General features: G+C 44.7%; 1 protein-coding gene across 1 annotated transcript in view; it reads right to left on the bottom strand.

The window, feature by feature from the left end:
* The window catches only part of WDR97 (WD repeat domain 97), a 474,462-nt gene that overhangs the window by 301,869 nt on the left and 149,041 nt on the right, over positions 1–23,552 (bottom strand). Inside the window, exon 10 of the mRNA XM_086966430.1 lies at positions 13,152–13,284. Coding sequence (XP_086822556.1) covers positions 13,152–13,284 — 133 coding nt within the window. The remainder of the gene's footprint in view (positions 1–13,151; positions 13,285–23,552) is intronic.

Here is a 23,552-nt window from a genome sequence, read left to right as displayed (position 1 = left end):
GAGACTGACTGAGGTAGAGAGATACTGACTGACTGAGGTAGAGAGATACTGACTGACAGAGAGAGAGAGACAGAGAGAGAGGCAGAGACTGACTGACTAAGAGAGATAGACTGATTGACTGCGAGAGAGACTGACTGAGAGAGACTGACTGACTGAGAGAGACTGACAGAGAGCGAGAGAGACTGACTGAGAGGGGGACTGACAGGGAGAGACTGACTGAGGTAGAGAGAGAATGACTGACTGAGAGAGACTGACTGACTGGGAGAGAGAGAGACTGATTGGGAGAGAGCGAGACTGGCTGACAGAGAGAGAGACTAAGAGAGAGAGAGAGAGACTGGGAGACTTACTGGCTGAGAGAGAGACTGTCAGAGAGAGATAGACTGACAGAGAGAGAGACTGACTGAGAGAGAGATTGACTGACAGAGACTGACAGAGAGAGAGACTGACTGACAGAGAGAACAGAAACTAAAGAGGGCCCATGGAGCTTTGTTTACTTTTCTGTTGTCTCCATTTCTTGCTCTTTCCATAACACCTCAAGCAGTAAATAAGAGGCCGTCGAAAGTCCAAGGTTAGACACACCTGTGAAAGGGAGTGACATGTCGCTTTTGTCACCCATAACATTTTGGCGAATCGATGTCCATGAGGGTCCGGACCCCCTCTTCCGGGGCCCCCACCTACGCTCCCTGCACAGGGCCACCATGAGCCTAGAGCCGGCCCTGGTGGACCTGACTGCATTTGAAAACAATGTTATATGGTACCTCCCTAAACCGCTTGACGGGCGGTGTGATGGCACGGACTCGGAGAAGACGCTTGGCTCCGACCCCCTCCCCAAGTCTTATAGCACTGGTGTAGCCTGAGATCGCCCCCGACATAGGCGGCCGGCTCCCGGGGTCCGGCGGAACTTTTTGCCTTTTGATGACTCTTCTATTCTGGACTTTGTCCCACAATCCGTTTGACCTGAAGACACGCTGTAGTGGGGCGCCCCTTTACCGTTTTAGTTGCCATTCCGCCCGCTTTTGCTACACTGTGCCTCTTCCGCCATTCAGCTGTTTACCGCCCGCTCTTGTGACTACAGCATCTCGCTCACCATGTAGTTGAGTTGCGCCCACTCTTGCGGTGCAGCGATAGGCGACTGCCACAGGACTCTCAAAATGGCGGCCGGCTCTTCAGATTTGGGCGTGGTCCACTAAAATGGCCCTGGGACACCTTGGAACTCGGACGCTTCCCTGATAGGGCTTGGGTCCCATTCTCGAAAGCGTCCCCTCAGCCGTGAAGATTCTACAAAAGTCTTGGGGGCCCCCGACTCCCGCAGGCTTCTGGTGGGGAGCGGCTGCCATGTCTGCTCGTGGAATGGCCTCGACGGAGCTACGAGATGGTAGTGCTCTCATGCTGACGCCAGCTTTAGTCTGAAACATCCAGAAACACTGTAGACTACCAATTCGATCAGTTCCGGTAGCGCCCCAACATGACCCGGTAGAGAAGAACTTGCCCTCCCCTCTTTGACTGATGGTTCTTGTTGCCTGTCCCCTCTGTTGTCATTTTACAGAACTTTTCGGACTGCTGGAAGGGGTTGTGTTCCGAACGCTGGTTGGTGGAGACATTGTGACTATATTCTTGACCTACGTTGTCGCGTAATGCGTTATATGACACGCCGCGTTAGCGCACCCGGAAGTGATCCGGGGCGCGGCGCGCAGCGCGTAACGTAAGCATAACAGGTCATGTGAATTGTTAATAAAACTTTTTATTGGTTCTTTTTACTTTTGTTATTTTAATAATGAAAAGCTTGGTCATATGACCTAAAAAATACGCTTTTTATTGATTTCGATCTTTTTTTTAAAAAACATATATGTACTTTCCCGGAAAATTTACAACTATCCTGCAAGTAAAATATATTCCTTTTTCGAGAAAAAGGGCGTTTCTTCGTTCCATGACGGAGCCGTTGAGTAAAAGAGACTCGGCCTGCTGTCTTAGTCGCCGATACGCCTGATTATCAGATTCTTATCGATCACTTTATGTTGCAGGAGTGGAAAACACAACTGCCCTTGACCATTTATCTTTACTGCGTTCCTACGTATTATACCTTTTATCCGTCATGTAATTGGACTGCTTTATTTCACTTGCCTTTTACTGATTCGAAAACAGTGACTAAAAGTAAAAACTTTACCAATGTAAATACTACTACCATGTTTTGTTTTAAAAACCTTTATTGTGAAAATGTCAGCATACAAATACGGGCCTATAACCACGTGGGCCGGCCACGGAGCAAACTGAAATTCGAACTTTCAATAGTACAGTAATCAATAACACATCAGAACTTAATATCAATAGGGATGTCGAAATATTCAATCAATTCTCGTCCCCGCCCGCCATGAGCATCAAAACTGCATTCATATCTCGTGATATCAAGGTTGTTCAACCAGTACACAACAAGGAGTTACGAGTCCCATTTATACCGGCGCCATTTTGGGTGAGGCCGGGCAGGTCCAAGATATAGTCAAAATGTCTCCACCAACCATCGGCCAGACCAGAACCCCTTTCGGCCCTTTATGCTACAAGATGGTGTCTTCCATTCAGAAAATATTGTTGGCAGCATTTTGAAGGGAAAGATAAACAGCCGTTCTCCTAGTGAGTCTCACATTGTTACATTTAGGAAGAATGTTGAAGAGTAATATGTGGAAAATCTGAAGCCATTTTTCTACAAACTCTCAATCAGCCTTGGATGGAAAAAAAAATCCTGAAGAATGTACAAACTGAAAACCAATTTTTGTCTGTATAGCATCAACAGCAACGCTTGAGTCAGCTTTGTGTCAAGCCGCCATTTTCATTCAATCAATAGCGTCCCCCTGCACACATTCAGGGACCTGGTCGTGTCTTCAGATGAAACGGATTGTAGGACAAGAAGCAGAAAGGAAAAGGAAAAAAGTTCCGCCGGACCTCGGGAGCCGGCCGCCTATGTCATGTGCGACCTTTGGCCACACCAGGGCAATAGTGAAGCTGCAGCAGGTGCAAATAAGCTTCAGACAGTCTAACAAAGCACTGCTCAGAACTCTCAACTATGGCACTCAACATCCAGGACTTGCCATTCGGATCTTGGCGCCTTGTGCTGGTTCCGACATATTCACACATCGGTCCACTACTGACATCACCTCATAAGCCAACGGGGCACCCCACGCCGACTTTCGGCGCAGCATTGTAGGATGGCCACACCAGTGCGGCAATTTGCTGGACACCACCTCGGTGCCATCCGGATCTCGGCGCGTTCGAGTCACTGTACCGCAAGAGTGACCGCAACTCAGCTGGACACGCCGTCTTTCGGCGCAGCATTGTAGGATGGCCACACCAGTGCGGCAATTTGCTGGACACCACCTCGGTGCCATCCGGATCTCGGCGCGTTGTGCTGCCTTTGGCCTATTGTAGCCGCAAGTGCGGACGCAACTCAGTTGGACGGCGAGTGAAACGCTAAGGGGCGCCCCACTGCAGCCGAGGAGCCTCCATCTTGGGGGAGACGCACAGCCCCCACTGACTGACGCGACCTCACAGGCCAACGGGGCGCCCCACGCCGACTTTCGGCGCAGCATTGTAGGATAGCCACACCAGTGCAGCAACTTGCTGGACACTAACTCGGTGCCATCCGGATCTCGGCGCGTTGTGCTGCCTTCGGCCTATTCGCACATCGGTCCGCTACTGACGCCGCCTCACGTGCCAACGGATTTCCTACGCTTTTTGTAGCCCTATGCTGCATAACAGGTCATGTGACTTGTTTATAAAACTTTTCATTGGTTCATTTTACTTTTGGTTTCCTAAAGATGGAAGGCTGGGTCATATGACCTAAAAATAACACTTTTCATTGGTTTAGAACATTTTTTTTTCCCAAACGATGAAAGCCCCACCTTGTTTCTGGATGATTCAGACTGAAGCTGGCGTCAGCATGAGAGCACCACCATCTCGTGGCTCCGTCCTGGTCATTCCGCGAGCAATCATGGCAGCCGCTCCCCACCGGAAGCCTGCAGGAGTCGAGGGCCCCCAAGACTTTTGTAGAATCTTCACGGCTGAGGGGACGCTTTCGAGAATGGAGCCCAAGCCCTAGCAGGCTAGCGTCCGAGTTCCAAGGTGTCCCAGGGCCATTTTAGTGGACCAGGCCCAAAACCGAAGAGCCGTCCGCCATTTTAAGAGTCCTGTGGCAGCCGCCTATCGCTGCACTGCAAGAGTGGGAGCAACTCAACAACATGGTGAGCGAGACGCTGTAGCCGCAAGAGCGGGCGCAACTCAGCTGGATGGCCGCCACCTGGGGAGACCCGTTCACGCCGCCTCCCCCACGCCCCCCCCGGGCCGCCCCACGCCAATTTTCGGAGCAGCATTGTAGGATACCAAAACCAGTGCGGCAGTTTACTGGACATCACCTGGGTGCCATCCACATCTCAGCGCCTTCTGCTGCCTTGGGACTATTCGCACAACAGACCGCTACTGACGAGGCCTCACTGCGCACCACCCGGGACGCCCCACGCTGTTTTTCTCAGCTGCATTGTAGGATCCCAAAAACCAGTGCGGCACCCAGGTGACATCACCTGGGTGCCGTCCAGAACTCAGCACGTTGTGCTGCCTTGGGACTATTCGCACAAAAGACAGCTTCTAACCATTGTTGCTTTTTTTTGTCAAAAATGTTTTTACAGTTTTTGTTCCGTTCGTTATATTTAAAAGTTAATAAAGTTTTATAATCCTACTTTGTTGGAGTGCTATATATTTTTAAAAAATCGGGTGAATGGGGCCTTGAATCGGGTTATTGTCATGTGTGGGCTTTGCAAGTGTACTGCTACAGGATCGGACATTTCAAACTCAAATGCACGTTCTTTTTCTTACCTTTCCGAAGCATGGAGCGCAATAGCAGGCAGAGAAAGGGTGATGCAAATGTTGAACACTGCCTGGCCTGGCAAGTTGCTGGCAGTGCTTCCCCCCCCCGCCCGCTCCTGAAAGAGGACACACACACACCGCCGCCCGAGTACTTCACAGATCTTTAAAAGACCATGCGCTTGTTCATCAGGCTTAAATGGTTTATCTCACCCCTTCTAGAACCCCTGCATCGACCCTCTGACGATTCCTGGAAAAATTACCACGTAACACAATACCAAGCCTTGTCAGCTGAAACCCCCGAGGAATCGTGGGGCATATTATCAAGGGGGTTTATCTCCACTTTTTTGGCTTTAAAAGCCAAGAAAGCGGAGATAAAATTATCTCCCTATTACCAAGCTGTCGCTAACACCAGTTAGTAACAGCTAAAAGGAGATAGCGACCATCTTGGGCCCCGCTTTGCATGTCAGTGATATTTATCACTAATGACATGCAAAGTGGGCGTGCCAAGATGTTAGCGACTGGAAACAGTCCCTAACATCGCTATCTCCTATTACCAACTTTTGGAGATATTCGCGCTAAGCGCGAATATCTCCAAAAGCTAACACCTGCCCTGAGCAGTTCTTAGCCATGTTATCCAATGGGAGGTGGATAACATGGCTAAGAGCATTTGCTCGATAATGCATGAATATCGCTGACTTTTCAGCGATATTCATGCATTGCGGCCGTTTTTTATCGCATTTGCGATAAACCTTGCTAATAGCAAGGTTTATCTGCGATAAAAATCGCCGATGTGCGGCGATAATTTTTGTCTCTAAACAAGTTAGAGACAAAAATTATCGCTAGTTGTTGGTAATATGCCCCCGGGTTTTTGCTTGCAGAAATCGGGAGGCAGGAGACTAGCACTGAAATCAGTAGTCTCACGCCTGAATCGGGAGGGTTGGCATGTCTGGATTCTCTACAGCTGGGGCCATAAACTACATCCGCAGGGCTAGGTGATAGCCTGGGACCGGCCTGGCATCTAAAATGGCTGCCGTGCACGACAAAATTGTGGCATTGGAAAAAAGGCAAGATGGCGCAGACAATGTTTATCAATAAGGATTCATTTATAACAAAATATTTTATCGCACTGACAAATTGGCGGTCAACACTTCCTGATTTCCATCGAATCGAACGTTAACAGACTTCACGCAGCAAAAAAAAAAAAAAGCTCACGCACAGCCGCTGGAAGACATGTATCAACATATATGAGCCTCCTCAGCCACCCTCAGAAAACATAAGGGATTAGGATACGTCTCCCGCACCCCCTTATACCTAGTAATTTAATTAAAACGAAGCACAAAATGGCGAATTCCCGTTTCGCTACCAGTTTGCGGCCCAGTTCGCGGCCCGAGAAGCGCTTCTACCGTGAAAAATAATTTTTTTTTTATTTTCCCCACGGGACCCTTTAATAACCCCAACAACATTCCTAGGGGGTCAAGAGGGGTATACCTTGCCCCCTTTCCTTCATTCCCCCTTTGTTTTGGCCTCCTCTTGTCTCTCGATCCTACCGAGAGATAAGATGGCGGCCGCTCCGGACTGTTTAGAATGTTGACAGACACCGGGGAGCCAATCAGCTTCGCATTGCAAAGTTCCGTTTCGCGAAAAGTAAGCGGACCGGAGCGCAGCCCGGAGCGCTGTTACAGATATATATCTTGTTTTGAACGTTAATTTCTCAAAATCCACTGGAGCACATATATTGAGACCTAGCAAAGGCACATCGGGCTAACAGTCCCTACAATTTTGCCAAGTTTCGTGCAAATCCATTCAGCCGTTCGAGCTAAAAGTGAGGCCAAAGGCCCTATGGAAATTAACATGGGAAAAACGCGTTTTGGGACCCCCCTTTTTTCTCGGCCCCCCCTTGACGAAACCCCCCCAAATTTTCAGGGGCTGCTCAGAAACAAAATGTGCCATTTTCCTGAAAATTTCAGCCGATTCCGTCCACAAACGCCAAAGTTATTAGGCATAGAATTTTCAAAAGTTCCATAGAGAAAAAATCCTAACTATATATACCTACTGGCTATCGCCAGTAGGTAATATATATATATATATATATATATATATATATATATATATATATATATATATATATATATATATATATATATATATATATATATATATATATATATATATATATATATATATATATATATATATATATATATATATATATATATATATATATATATATATATATATATATATATATATATATATATATATATATATATATATATATATATATATATATATATATATATATATATATATATATATATATATATATATGAGAAGTGTGGCTCAGGGGTTAGAGGCGGCAGACCCGGAAGCTGAGATCGGCCCTGGACCAGGGTTCAATTCCCCGCCCCGACGGGGGTTGGGCTCAATAATTCCACGGACTTGATAATTCTCACTCCGGTGCCTACTCAACTCACGGGTTCACACTCTGCGACTCTGGGCAATAGCTTGCTTAATCTCCACAACAGCCCCTCGCGGCGGGATGCCTGGCTTTCACCTTGTGGATACCCTGCCGGGGTATCTCACAGGGGAATACCAGGACAGGTTCCCTAAGCAAGCGCATAGATGCCTGCGATGTGGGCGATTTGCGCTATATAAATACATGTACATTTACATTTACATTACCTAAACGTGTTTTCCCTATGTTAATTTCCATAGGGTGGTTGGACTCACTTTTAGCCCGAACGGCTGAATGGATTTCCACAAAACTTGGCAAAATTGTAGGGGCTGGTAGCCCGATGTGTCTTTGCTATGTCTCAAGATATGTGCTCCAGTGGATTTTGAGTAATTTAGGTTCAAAAAAATATATATATCTGGGCGGAGCCTAACCACACATCTGATCTGATTGGCTGTCAGCACTGCATCCAAGAAGTGTTGGCAGCCATCTTGGGGCCAATATACATGATAGCACTTCATTAAAAAGCATTGCAGTTAATAGAGGGTTTTAGGACTTTAGTTACATTATAAATCATTTGTTGATGGTACCATACTCATTTTAGGAATTGTGGTGTGTTCTAAGGTGATTTTACCATGTGAAAAAGCCTTCTGCTCTGATATCATGAATAATGTTTGAAAGAAAACTAATATCTCATGATTTTCCCACAGTGGTTTGGAAGGGGATCTATAAGCTAAACTGAAAGCATATTTTCTGTAAATTCACATTATCTTTCTCAGTCATGTGAGAATGAAGTCCGACATTCTCAGTAAAACATGTACATCCAACAAGGACAGAGACTGTCAGTTGATTCCTTTGTGTTCTACTGCAGCCTTCTAGAGTGTTCTAAAGAACAACTAGAGCGCTAACAGTCCTACTTATTACAAAGGTATAGCACACCTGAAGCCATCGTGATGGGAATAAAGTGGTAACTCTTAAAACATTTAATTTAAAAAGGAACAAAATGAGGGGGTATATTATGCCATAGAAAGTATTATTAGTGCTGCAGAAAGAAAAATTAGGGCACATTTTGAGTGACTTCTCAAATCCTCTTCTATTTCATTAAAAAATTCTGACATGCAGTCTCCCAAGATGGCCACCAGAGACAAAAGAGCCCAAATGTAGCCCAAATATCACCCAGATGTAGCCCAAGTATAGCCCAATGACAGAATGTCCCAGAGTGTTCTAAAGAACTACTAGAGCGCTAACAGTCCTACTTATTACAAAGGTATGGCACATCTGAAGCCATCTTGATTGGAATAAAGTGGTAACTCTTAAAATATTTAATTTAAAAAGGAACAAAACGAGGGGGTATATTTTGCCATAGAAAGCATGATTAGTGCTGCAGAAAGAAAAATTAGGGCACATTTTGAGTGACTTCTCAAATCCTCTTCAATTTCATTAAAAAATTCTGACATGCAGACTGAAACATGCACTTTGAATACCAGCAGCAGACTTCCCTGGTGAGCAGTAGCTTTACTACAGTGATCTAATGAGCAACTAGAGTGCTAACATTCAGAATTTATGCCAAATGTGTGACACATCTGAATGCCTTCTTGACGGACCCAAAGTAAACAAGCATTGAAAATGCAATAGATCTCGCCCTCGTTTAAGTTAAAGCCGTTCTGTTTGTAATGAGGTGGCTTTTTAGCTTCGCTTTTATTAGTGTTTTTTAAACTTTCATGTAAATAACATGCATCTGTATGCATATATGTATATGTATGCATGCATTTATATTTGTATTTATATAGATATACAGATTATATATGTATGTATATATATATATATATATATACACACATACATATATATAAATGCATATGCATATATATGTGTGCGTGTAGAGAGGTAGAGAGGTAGAGGTGGAGAGGTAGAGGTGTAGAGGTAGAGGTAGAGAGGTAGCGATAGAGACTAGTAGAGAGAGAAGTAGAGCGGTAGAGAGTAGAGAGTGAGTAATAGAGAGTAGAGAGTGAGTAGTAGAGAGTAGTAGAGAGCAGTAGAAAGAGTAGCAGAAAGTGAGTAGTAGAGAGTAGTAGAGTGAATAGTAGAGTGAGTAGTAGAGAGTAGTAGAGAGTGAGTAGTAGAGAGCAGTAGAGAGTGAGTAGTAGAGAGTAGTAAAGAGTGAGTAGTAGAGAGTAGTAGAGAGTGAGTAGTAGAAAGTGAGTAGTAGAGAGTAGTAGAGAGTGAGTAGCAGAGAGAGTAAATAGTAGAGAGTAGTAGAGAGTGAGTAGTAGAGTGAGTAGTAGAGACTATTAGAGAGAGAGTAGTAGAGAGTAGTAGAGAGTGAGTAGTAGAGAGTGAGTAGTAGAGAGTGAATAGTAGAGAGAGTAGTAGAGAGTGAGTAGTAGAGAGTAGTAGAGAGTGAGAAGTAGAGAGTGAGTAGTAGAGAGTAGTAGACAGTGAGTAGTAAAGAGTGAGTAGTAGAGAGAGAGTAGTAGAGAGTGAGTAGTAGAGAGTAGTAGACAGTGAGTGGTAGGGAATGAGTAGTAGAGAGTAGTAGAGTAGAATAGAATGAGTAATAGAGAGTGAGTATTTGAGAGTAGTGGAGTAGGAGAGAGTAAATAGTAGAGAGTAGTGGAGAACATTCCAAGGTTTGGCACAGCACCACTTGCACAATAAGTCCAATCAAATCATATCACTTAGAGTCCTTATTGAAGCGCTGAATCTTGGTGTATATTCAAATGCTTTTATTTTCCTTAAGTTTATGTACCACAGCCAGCCGAAACGTTTCGTTCTGTACAACAGAACTTCTTCAGGGCGTTCTTATTTCCCTCAAGTTATGTCGGTATCCTGTTGTCATATAACTAGATATTTCTTCCAAATGTTTGACGAGACGTAAGTACATTCTTATTCAAAGTGACTAGGTATCAATTTTACCCACACAATTCGGGCAGACTAGAGTAATTTATAGCATCCTCAAAGTCAGTCTTTCAAAAATTCCAAAGTATAGGACATGATAATCCAAATCCGAATGTTTCTCAAGAAAAGTCATGAAAAAAAAAAACATGAACAATATACATTAAAAAATAGTATTACATAAATATACAATATAGGATTCATTATAAAAAATATTACATTTCATAGCTATAGAAATTTGCTATTAAAAAACCTTTGAAATTCACTGAAAAAAACATAGGTTTGAGGCCCTATATATAGTTAGGAATTAGCATTTAAAAAACCTATGAAATTCACTGAAAAAACCATAGGTTTCACACCAGTAATAGTTAGCTGGAAATTTTACTGACATAAAACCATTGAAATTCCCACGTTATAGTTAGTTGGACTCACTATAACTTGCGCGCCTGCAATGCACTGCGGATGATGTCACATGACTGGGTAAGAGTATTCTGCATCATTCAGAAACTCTGTCCATCACCACCCCCCTTTTCCAAATTCGGTTTGTCCACACTATGTGTGGGAGGGTATACTCAGACGTGAGTCCCTTGCTCATTGCACCATCAGGATTCAAGCAAGCCGGGCCGACGACGGCTGAAATGCCAGAAACCGGTCCCCGGAAGCTTGTTTCCTTCCCAGTATAAGAATTGGCTTGGTAGTTTGGTTTGCCCTGTTCCCATCATGCACTGGGACAGGAACAGACTAATTTGCATATAGCCAGGTTCTGAGCTGGGATGGTGCAGTGAGCTAAAAAACGGTGATGGATAAAGCCCTGATCTCTTGACTGGGTAAGAGTATTCTGCATCATTCAGAAACTCTGTCCATCATCACCCCCCTTTTCCAAATTCGGTTTGTCCACACTATGTGTGGGAGGGTATACTCAGACGTGAGTCCCTTGCTCATTGCACCATCAGGATTCAAGCCAGCCGGGCCGACGACGGCTGAAATGCCAGAAACCGGTCCCCGGAAGCTTGTTTCCTTCCCAGTATAAGAATTGGCTTGGTAGTTTGGTTTGCCCTGTTCCCATCATGCACTGGGACAGGAACAGACTAATTTGCATATAGCCAGGTTCTGAGCTGGGATGGTGCAGTGAGCTAAAAAACGGTGATGGATAAAGCCCTGATCTCTTGACTGGGTAAGAGTATTCTGCATCATTCAGAAACTCTGTCCATCACCACCCCCCTTTTCCAAATTCGATGACGTCACATATTACATCACTCATGACATGGTCAGTGACATCACTCATGACATCACTGATGACACCATCCTTGTGACACAGTGACAGACCTCCTTTCAGTGTAATGTAACCCTTGAAACACATATTCAAAAATAGAAACTAACATTTTCAAAAAAATGGAGATACCCATACCAGTTACAACAACCAATTGAGTAATTCCACCATCTATATACACATCCACTCATTCACCAACAGTTCTATATAGTCACTCAAACATATACTCACTCATCATATGTAGTGATACACCTATACATCCTTATACACACCGACAGTCATCCAAAAGTTACTCACACACATACTCACACATGCAAATAAACTATTGAACATCCATTTATTTGCATATACAACTATACACACACTACCACCTTACTTCTAAGGAAACTTACACATACTTACTCTCTTAAACAATCACTTATGGAAACACATACTTATTTAAACAGGAACTCTTACAATCTCTCACTCTCACATATACTCACTTATATACATCAATACTCACATATACTAGATTAAAACATATGTTGTTACTGATAAAGACACTAGTGAGACAGTCATTCACTCACTAACACACACATATACACACTCATCCACCCATACAGTCCTGCACATATGCTGTCTTCAAAACACATACAAACAGTGAGTCAGTCATTGATGCATCTATGTGCTAAGTAATACCCCCACCAAACCATACAGACACTCATACTGACACTAAAAAAAAATCTAATAACCCATATACACACACATGTAGCTACTCACCAACCCATGCAGCCACTTATACACAAAGTGAAACACTGATACATATATTTAAATATTTAAACATTACTCACTAATATATGTATTCACTAAGATACACTTAATAAGCTAGTTAACCAATCAATTTTTTTTTTTTTAAAACATCCTTTTAGACACTTATTTAAACATTTATTCTTCCATCGACCTTTACATATACATATATAAAACATAATTATTTTTCAGAAAGTCACACATTCACTGGATGGTGTCATCAGTGATGTCATGAGTGATGTCACTGACCATGTCATGAGTGATGTGTGATGCTAGTGGCAGCTAGTCTTTTCAGGTAGTTTATCACCCATTCTAAGAGAAGGGTTGAAATGCTATCTGATTTTCTTCCTCCTTTAACCTGATGTGCAGCGAAGTGTAAAATGGTTGTGTGAGGTACCGTGGAGGCTTTGGGTAGACCAGGTGAGACAGAAACAGGCCTTGTACCACTTTTCTGAAGTCTGCTGGTGAGATGGCGGGCTTGAGCTTCCTGAGTAAGGAGAGCTGGAAAGAAGTAGTTTTGTTCAGCTCTGCTATGTGGAGTTGCACAGTTATTTTCTGGTTGACAGTAAATTCAAGTGATTTTTTGGAAGTAACCCAAGGGAAAGTGATGCCTATAGGAACAGGATTATAAGTCCATCTCTGACTTGAAGAATCTTGCATGTCAAAATGATTTAAGATGAATATAGAACAATGAGGTACTACTGCTATAAAGAGAACAAAAAATGTGAACCTGAGCGAGGAACTGATCCACTACGTATGATCTGCATTAAAGAGCTAGCCACGTGTGGATGGAGTCTACGAGCAACCGCACAATTCGCTCGCACAATACGGTGTGACTACAGTAATAGAATAGTGCAGACACGTAAGACAGGGAAAGGCTTAGAGAATGACATGCAGTACCTTCACTTGATAAATGATGGGCAAGTGCTTGGCCAAGTCAATGCGATAAATATGTCTCTGGATTCCCACAAGCAGGTCGATTTGGTTACCACCAAACACAAGACTTTCAGGAATCGCGCTCAAGTTGATGTGTCTGAAAACAGAAAGCAAAGGGGATGTTACCTTCTAGTCATCTTCTAGATTTTACCAGGGATGGTACTCAAAGGGGTGATCGCGTGATCTTCCAGTTCCCACTCACTATGCCATTTTGCTTCATACAAATAAAGTCTAAGTTACCTAGATTCAATCATTATTGTGAAGATTGTTGTAAAACACATACCACATTCCCCACACCCCGGATCCCTCCTCACTCTTCCCACTACAGCACCTCCCCCAACTATTCCCCTCACTCACTTACTACACCTCCCCTAGACTACTGCCCACACTTACCCTCATCTCCACCTCTTGAAACCAATCACCCTAACTCACAACTAAAAACAATGCCTCATTGCTTAACTTCCTCCCTGTAACTGAGCATCAAGTCTTTAACATCATGTGTCTGCTCCAATTAGACAAACACATAGAAATGTCAACGTACTCGACTCCCTACAATCAGGCTTCGGGAAAGGCTGCAGCACCGAAACTGCCGATGACATCCACCACTCCCTTGATAATGGCGAGACCTGCCTTCTTAGCCTCCTGGATCACTCTGCACCGTTTGATACTGTTAACCGCTCTGCTCTACTTAATGTGCTCAGAGATTGCTTCAGTCTCAATGGTACTGCCCACAAACGGTTTGTCTCCTATCTACAACAGTGAACTCAGCAAATCAAAATGAACAACTGTCTATGTAACCCCACTCCGGTTTTCCTAGGAGTCACCCAGGGATCTATTCTCCATCCCTCTCTCTTTAACCTCTTTATGGAACCCCTCACCCTCATTCTTAAACAAGTTGGAATCAACTACCACCTCTATGCCGATGACACCCAACTCTACTACAAGATCAAAACCCATGCTGACATCATACACCTTAACAACACCCTCACTGAGTTCCAATCCTGGTTCCAATTACATCCTCTCAAACTCAACCCCCAAAAAACTGAAATCATTCTCTTCTCCCCAAAATATGACCCTGTCCCCATTCAATCCTGGATCTCTGACCTCAATGCCCTCAGCTGCTCACTCTCCCTGTCCAACTCAGTAAAATCTTTTAGTATCTCCATCGACAATAGCCTAACTCTCAATGTCCACATAAAAAACTCAGCTAAAGGAGCCCTCTTCACATCTCAAGAAAATTAAACCCTTTATCCCAACGAATGACTTTAAATTAGTAGTCCAGTCACTTGTCCTTTTGCGAATTGATTACGGTAATGCCATCCTCACCAGAATCCCCAAGGTCCACCTAGCTCCACGCAAATCTGTGCTCAACCTTGCAGCCAGGCTCATCACCGACTGCAAATGTTTCAACCACATCTCCCCTGCCCTCAGAACTCTCAAATGGCATTGAAGGCAGATCCGCCTACAAAACAGCATGCATTGCACACAAAGTGTTCTCTCAAAACACACCGCCAAACCTCGCAAATAAACTCTGCAAAGCGGGCAGCACACGACCTTTAATTCCTTCGATGCTTGTGACAAGGTCAGCTCATCATGGGTGTTACCTGCGCTGTGCTTATGATGAGTTGACCTTGTCACAAACAATGGGAAAATATAATTTTCAGCACAGGAGGGAAAATATCACTAGCACCCAAGGTGTTAAAAAGGCACCAACGCTCTCCTCCTTGTCCCACCCCTGCTAAATAGGAAATCCACACAATCCGGCTCCTTCTCTGGAAATGCCCCAAACATCTGGAATGCCCTCCCCAAAGACCTAAGATGTAACCCTTCTTATGTCAGCTTCAAAAAAGACCTCAAAATGCACCTCCTCAATAAGTACTGGGGATCTTAATCTTGCGCCCTGCACTTGATCTCCAATTTCCTTGTATATATGTATATAGCTATTATACTACCTATCTGTTTCTTTTATATCTGTCATTTCATGGCTTTTTTCCTCTTTTTTCTTTTTATATTCTATGCTGTTGATATATTGTTTTTGCCTTGCTGCTGAAATATTGCGTTTTAACCGTTACTATCTTCTTACGAATGTAAAGTGCTCTGATACCTCTGGGTCTAGCCAGCGCTATATAAAACCTCTAAAAATTTTTTTTTAAAGATTATGTTTTTTTCTACTGCCGATTCTATAGCTTGATGCTCTGGAGTTAGTTACAACTAAACAGTAAGAGAAGTTGTGGGCAGTTGGTTCCACCAGCCGAGCCTACTGAAGGCATTTACATTTAAAAAAATCTTAGGCGACATGGTGCCCGTGATGAAAGTTCAGTTGCATGGATTTAAGTCTTTTTAGAAAAATAATACATGCAGAAAACCCTTTAAACTGTAACTCAGTAACTCCCGCCAATAACGCGGTGGCAAGTGGCGTTGATGAGATACTTGTAAATGTTGGGCAGCGGTGGCACGGTGACACTATGGAGCGGGACACCCTCACCCTTCTTCGCTCAGGAGCAGGGGTTGTCTTGGATTTAATCTCACCACTGAGATCATCTGAGGCAACTGTGCAAGTCCACTCCTGCTGAATGTGTGGCACTCACAGGGTACTGAGGAGTAATACAAATTAACCTTACCCACGCTCTTACGCACAATCTGACTGTCTCATCGAAATATATGTACTGTTATGAAAATTTCTTTATTAAGAGCCTCTTTGGAGAACACACCACCACAAAAATGTGCAAGTTAAACTATAACAAATCCATTACAGCTAATTTGTTAGGGCAAGAGTGAATATTATCTGCTGTCACCCAAGTTGGTCTAATCCTGATCCCCCGACACATTTCACCATCCCAAAATTCGTCTTGAGTATGGCCTGAGAAACCAGACCCCCGACAAACAAGGGGCATTAGCGAAATACTACTGGAGAATGAGGGACGCAGAGGATACCACCTTAGCACACTACTGCTGGAAGGAAATTGAAACCCAATCCAGGCTAAGTAATTCAACGTTCAGCGTTCTGAAAGACTCTCACGGCACTGCAAGTCGAGGAGCCTTGGCTTACCCTCCCTACTTACTCCAGTTTCAAAATCGTAGTGAACAACGCAATGAAAAGGACCTCCCTATTAATGGACAAAACAGCTGTCTCAAAAAAAAAACACGCCTGGACCGTGATTCAAGGCTATCAGCGGCTGAAACCTCAACCATATTTACTCGATCATTTCTCCCAGGAGAGAAAACAGTAGTTAACGTTATTGCGGCTGGGGTCATTTCCATCAAAAGATCTGACACCAAAATGGAAATACCTCTGGCAATCCAAGGAATGTCGCTTATGCGGAAGTCGGGAAGAGTCCCTTTTACACCTGCTATGCATATGCCCCTCCCTGGCAGCTATCCGAAGAACGGTCCTTCGGGAAGCCTTAAGGAAGGAAGAAATACGGACATGCAGAGCTGCTGTCATCCAATGCCTTGGAGGGTCATCAATCCAACTGTCCTGTAGAGCAATAACATTTCACAAAATGGCAGCAAGAGAGCTGGATAAAATGGAAATCATTCACTAATTTAATTAGTTCCAGCATACCCATCAACAGCATTGTCTTAATGTTTTAAATTCCTCTGTTTTAAAATTTAAAATGTATTTTTATTTAAGGTGGTTCCCCACCCTTTTATGTCAGTCAGTCAGTCAAAGAAACTTTATTCGGTTATTTAAAACCATAAAAGCAGAACATCGTACATAATACCAAGTTAAAATACAATTAAACATGTATGAAAAAAGATTGCAACTCCTTCATAAGAACACAGTAAAGATTTTTTGTTAAAAATTTACCAAGTTTAAAAAAGAAAGGTAGGTGTGGTAAGTGTCCATTTCAGCAAATATCAATTTACGTGATTCATAGTGGCAGCAGATCTTAATTTATTTTGTCTGGCAGCTGCTACCAGAAAACAGGCAACCCCATATGTGACCTGTACCGAGCTCAGCATCTGTAAGTATAGTAAAGCTGGCCGAACCTGGACAAAGTTCAGATCTTTCAGGATAGGGACCAGGAATTTTTTCCGAGCCACCAGGTAATGTTCGCAGAGCATAACTAAGTGAAGGGTGTCCTGTGTAGAAAAGCAATCACAGGAACAGGGGGGTAAGTTTTCTGGTGAGCCCCACTTTGACTGCGAGCCAAGCACAAGGTGTATTAGGTTGAACCTGAACCTTATAAGTAAAAAGCGATGCTAGGGCTTGGTGACATATTTCAGATAAGGTTCCATGGCTGTAGTTGAAGAAAGTTGGAAGAGTGAACGTACCATCGGTTTGCCAAGTTCAACCATTTCCCTTTCACCCTCCAACAAATTTTGGAAATGCAGTTTGACCCATTTTATATCCTCTTTTTTTAAATTATGTGGCAGAGAGTACATTTCTGGACGTCCTAGCCTCGCGCATGCCGCTCTAACATACGCCAGCCACGGGATGTTATCGGCTTTGTCCAGAGACATACAGTCTTTCAGAATACAATGATTTAGACTGATTTCCTCATTTGTCCAGGTTTTAACCCAGCATAACACTGGGGACATTTTTAGGAGGTCAGTGACGTGACCCAGGCCTATTTCATTGTGAATTGTATGTATAGGGGATGATTTTGGGAGAGATAGCAAGGCTCGTATGAGGTTGTTTTCTGCGATTTGAATACCTGGGCTTGCAACATAGCCCCATATGGCGGCTCCGTAGGAAGCAATTGCCAGACATTTAGCTTTGTAGATACGCGTCATGGCTTCCATAGGTCTTGAGCCCAATCTTTTGGCGAAATGCAGAAGGGCTGTGGTGGATCTGGTAACTCCGTTCTGTTTTAGCCTCATTTGTGCGCCTTTCTCGTCAAAAGTGACGCCCAAGTAGCAAAAGAAAGGGACCCTGGAGATTGGTGAGCTGTTACAGCTAAAGGACCTGATCTTCGTGTGTTTCTTTCGCGAACCAGTAACCATGACATGGGATTTGGCAGTGTTGATCTTAAGGTCCAATGCTTCCATAAAGAGGCCAAAATGATCTAGTAGTTTTTGGAGGCCTGTGCCAGTCCGAGCCAAGAGGACAGCGTCGTCCGCGTAGAGGAGGACCGGGATAGGTACCCCCCCCATACGTGGAATATCCGGGGTGACTGAGTTCAATGATTTCCCCAGGGAGTTGATGTTCAGTGTGAAAAGGAGAGGTGCCAGGATACAACCTTGTCTGACACCTCTCCCGGACTTAAACTTCGCTGTGCACCTCCCATCCCTGTTCACCCTAACAGAAGCATACAAATTTAAATGAAGATCATGTAAAAAATTGACCAGAGTTGTGTCCAAACCCATATTACGCAAAATAATCCACAGTTTTGAGCGGTTAACCAAATCAAAGGCGGATGATAGATCCATAAAACCTATGTAAAGAAGCCCCCCCTTCACCACAGTGTACTTACTAATAATAAGGTGGAGGTTAAGACACTGGTCCATAGTCCCTCTGTGTGCCCTGAAGCCATATTGTAGGTCCGACAGGATCCCGCTCTCCTCAAGCCAACCCCCGAGCCTTTGCAAGATGACTCTGCCCAAGATCTTGACGGCAGAGTCCAGCAAGGAGATTGGCCTGTAGCAAGCCGGATCCCCCCTGTTCCCCTTCTTGAATATAGGCACGATGATGGAGGTGAACCAAGAGGAAGGGAAGCCACCTGTGGGTATAGCGTTAAAACCGTTCGTTAATATCTTTGACCAAAATTGAGGGTATTGGATATAGAGATCTGCAGGGACCCCGTCAGGGCCCGGGGCTTTGTGTTTACTTGTGTCTTTAATCGCCCTTTCGACCTCCAAAGTGCTGAATTCCATTACCAAGTTGGGAGAGTCATGGGCACTATCAGGTGAACCAGATGCTGTGGATTCATAAATATTTTCGAAGTGGCCTAACCATCTGCCATCTTCTATCACACAATCCAAGTCAGTTTTTCCATCTTCGGAAAAAAAAGGCTGGTTAACAGTGGCCCAGAACTTTTTGCTATCTCGCAAAACATCCAAAGATAATAGGTTTTCCCACGCTTCCTCCTTAATTTGAGATTTACGATTGAGGACTGCGATTGTATAGTCCTTCCTTAGGTTAGCCACTAAAAGCCTGTCCCTAGGTTTTTGTTTTAGGGCTTTCAGCAGGGCAGTGTGTTTCTGCGAACATTCTTTGTTAAACCATTTATAAGTTTTCTTGTTCCTTTGCCCAACAGACCTTAACTCCAAATTCTTGGAGATCCTTGCACAAATCTCCTCATAGGCAGCCACGACCTCAGATCCCTGGGCAGTTGGATCCAGACACACTGCCATGTTGGCTTCGGACTCTTGGGCGAGTAACTGAAAGAATTGTTCGGGAACTACTTGCTCCCATTTTAGTCGCCTTCCCTGGTCTTTAGTCTTCAAATCCTTTGGGGCTACCACGTCTGTCGATATACGGGTCCGAAAGCAATTTAGATCCAGCAACAAGAGAACAGGATTGTGATCACTGAAACTAGCGGTGACCACCATGTACTCGCGTGCCTTTGCCAAAACCCCAGAAGATACAAAAATAAAATCTATGATGGTGTTGGCATCTTTGCCCACAAAAGTTGGGGCTCTGGGATCCTTCTTACTTTGATCAAGTTCAAATAAGTTACGATTCGCTAGGAGAGACTCGAGGCACTCACCCTCCATTGTGTGCTCGAAATGGGGAATGGCTTCTGTTGGTAGGCCCCCATATCTATCATTAAGACAATCTCCCTCACAGGGGTGGATGTTAAAATCACCCAGGATTATCATCTCTGGGGCAGAGGTGCAGTCATATCTATAGGCTGACAAGAAATTTAATAACAAAGTCAAATGTTCATTCACACAGGGGGACTCCTTTGAGTTGTAAAAGTTAACCAATAAAAAAGTTTGGGAATCAGGTAGGGTCCACTCCACGACTAGTGTGTTTGCGGATGCGGTTTCTATTTGTCTAAATACTCCTGCCAGATCCAAGGAACACAGTGTTAATAGACCGCCTTTTGCTCTTCCTCTTGCACCAGAAACTGCGGGAATGAAAAACCTGCAAAAGCCATCCAGTGCAAAGTTTGTTGTGGTATCCCATGTTTCTTGAAATCCCATAATGTCGTATTGTTTTACAAACCCTTGCCATATAGGGTCTAGAGCCTTTGAACTTAAACCTGCCACATTCCAGGTGAGAATTTTACAAGGCGCCATAGGATCGGTGGGGGGAATAGGTATACTCTGGCTCTCAAACTCCGCCAGACTCTTAGCAGGGGTAAAAGGAAGATTACCTATGGGCGGATCTATTGTTGTCACTACCTCACAGGGAGAAGTTAAGATGGTCTGAGGTCCCCTTCCCTTTGGGGAGCCCTGTATATGTCAGTCAACCCAGTCTGTGTTTGAGAGACATTCAAAGCGATTCACCATAGGGAAATACAGGGGATTAACAGGACCATTCAGCTGTTGGGGGTAATGATAGGGTTGAATGAAATGCGGGCCAAAAAAAGGTCCACCATGCGGTGGTCTGCCTCCTCTGTTCCTAACCAAATTCCATCCCCGTCCCAACCCTCCTCTAGACCAGGGGTTTGTGACTCCCAGGGAAAGTTGGATTTCTGTCTGGGTTTACGGCCGTTAGGTCCCTTAAACCAGCTCCATCGATTGTCGACTTGATTTTGTGGGAGATAGAAATATGAAAGTGGTCTAGCAGTCACCGTGCTCGCCTGATATCTCGGAGCCCTACTACTACAAATAAAGTCTACGACCTCGGTGTTCTCGAAGGTAACCACTACACAATCCCCTGGGAGATTTTTCCTATTATCTCCTACCCATGGAGCTCTCTCTATCATCAGGATGTTACAAGGAATGTTTGGCGGAAGGGGATAGTTGTTGGCTAACCAATGGCATACTTTATTTTTTAAAGCCTGATACGACTCTTGTTCTGTTGCAGGGATTTCAGTGACCCCAGTGAGAATCACCACATAGGGAGAAGCATCAGGAGGAAGGTGAATATTTTTCCGAGCCCTACATTTCACTTTATCAGGTGCTTCAGGGTTAGCAGGCTGGGATAGGCCATCCCTGGGTGCAACCTGGGGAGTTGAGTTATTATTGGAGGGTGTTTGGGCGGGATCGGTTTTCTTAGTTCTCTCTGCTACAGGAGGCTTAGTATTAGGGACGGTCTGATTTGAGGAATTACAGCGATTCTTCGCCACTTTATTGGATTCCAAGGTTTTATTAACGGTCGCCTGGGGTTTAGATGATTTAGTCTGATTAGTGGCCTGGGCGGTTTTGGGATTTAAAGTGAAACTGGGTGCGCTTATGTCCTTGTGTATATTTTTTAGGACAGTTTCCAGGCAACGTAGTCTAGCCTCTATGGGTTCTAACATTATTTTAAGCATGTTAAAAATCGCGGAGTTACTAGTGATTGCACCAACCTCCTCCTGTGGAGGCGCTATGGGTGGATTACCAACATCAACACTAAGCTCTAAAATTTCCTCCAGACTTTGATCAATTAAAGTGTCATCAAGATTCAAGGGTAGACTGATCTTATTTGAAAGTAACCCTCCTGTTGAGCAGGATGGAGCGTCTGGGAGCTTATCACCGTTAGGGGGATGGGGGGAGTCTGGGCCTTCTTTCGTTTGGAAGTAGTTTGTTTGTTGCCCTTATGATTTTGCTTAGGGACAGCCCCTTCGATCCTGCCCCTCTCATTAATAGCGGCAGTAGTATCACAAGTATTTGACGCTAGAGGTTGTGTTCCACTCTCTATTAGGAGGTTTAGATTGGGTGAAGCCTCCAGGTCCAGGACAGTATTTGTGGCATCCATGTCCCCGTTTTCCCCATGACTATGTACCAGGGCCTGAATTTGTGGCCGAGAGTCAGTGCTGGGTGTCTGAGCCTGTGCTATCAGGCCCAGTGATGAGCGCTTGGCCATGGCCAGGTCTTGTGAAACTCTCCTGTCCATGAGTATGATTCCCTCATCGATTAAGGCATGAGTGCGGGTAATAAAGTCGTCCAGTGTCCCGGTCAGTTTTTTGGCGCCGGCAACAGCCACAGCCATACTTCTAGTTTTACGAGTGGACATAGCCCGTGTACCCAGGGAATCTAAGCAGAGATGGGATAGTAGTACTCGACCAGAGTCTGTGGCCCTGCCCGGCCTCTTCTGGCCTCTGAGGGCCACAGAGGGCCCGCCCTTTGCCCGGGCTTAGCCCCGGGCACTCCCGCGCGCTCCCGCGCAGCGGTGTACGTCGCTTTTTATAGGCGTCAATGTAGATGATGGTATTGCAGGGCGGGGCGGTCAGGGAGAGCGGGCCAGGTGACTTGGCCTCTGGGTTGCCGGGACTCCTGGGAGAGTGAGTCCCGGTCCCACGCTCGCAGCCCTGTCGCTCGCGCACTCTCCCTGCAGGGGCCAAGCTTTGGATGGGCAGAGGACAGCGAAGCGGGACCCGCGAAGCGGGTTCCGTGAGGTGCTGGTTGAGAATCCTTGCCTTAAGCAGCAGCAGCCGTTCCCTCCTTCTGGTAGCACAGTAAAGTCTGTAAATGGCGTCCCAAACAACAGCAGAGGCAGAGTCCTTTTCTGGAGAAATGCAGGGCGGGGCGGTCAGGGAGAGCGGGCCAGGTGACTTGGCCTCTGGGTTGCCGGGACTCCTGGGAGAGTGAGTCCCGGTCCCACGCTCGCAGCCCTGTCGCTCGCGCACTCACCCTGCAGGGGCCAAGCTTTGGATGGGCAGAGGACAGCGAAGCGGGACCCTTTTATGATTTTTTAATTGAAATCAAATAAAAGTATTCATGACTGACTGACTGACTAATCCTGATCCATGCACCGTCTTCAACCACACCATTAGCCCAATTTAAATGGTGCCAAAGTCATGCAGTTGACAAAGCGCTGCCAAGTCAACCACACTCATCCCTCTGAACACTAACATACTAACATACAGTTTTAAAACAATGAGGTAATGATAGCTTAACCATACCCACCAAAAAGAACAACACAACATCATAGCTGGATATCTGGCAAGTAATGGCTGTAGGAGGCTGGCTCAGTACATGATGTCCATCTATGGTGAGGCACTGTGGACCTGTGCACTGAGTCCAGGCAACCCTTAGTGATAGTGTTTAGGCTCCTAAAAATCAGGGCTCTCAAAGGGTAGCTGTGGAGAGGAGCTAAGGCTTATTCAAGAGGGTGTGAAGTGGGTGCATTTACCATTATATCCAGTCAGCAAGCTAACACATAAGAAAGAACTTCAACAGGTGAATAGAAACATAATTTGTATTTAGTAGCACACACTACTAACTTGGTATCGCTCATAACCGGAGATATCAATTACACACATGAAATACTTCAGAAATAGGTAAGTAGCATGGGCCCCACTATATACTAAAATAGTGGAATGT

This window comes from Lissotriton vulgaris, chromosome 4_1, assembly GCF_964263255.1.
Source record: "Lissotriton vulgaris chromosome 4_1, aLisVul1.2, whole genome shotgun sequence".
Taxonomy (NCBI): Eukaryota; Metazoa; Chordata; class Amphibia; order Caudata; family Salamandridae; genus Lissotriton; species Lissotriton vulgaris.
The sequence above is the reverse complement of the archived record's forward strand: the minus strand, read 5'-3'. Positions and strand labels throughout refer to the sequence as shown.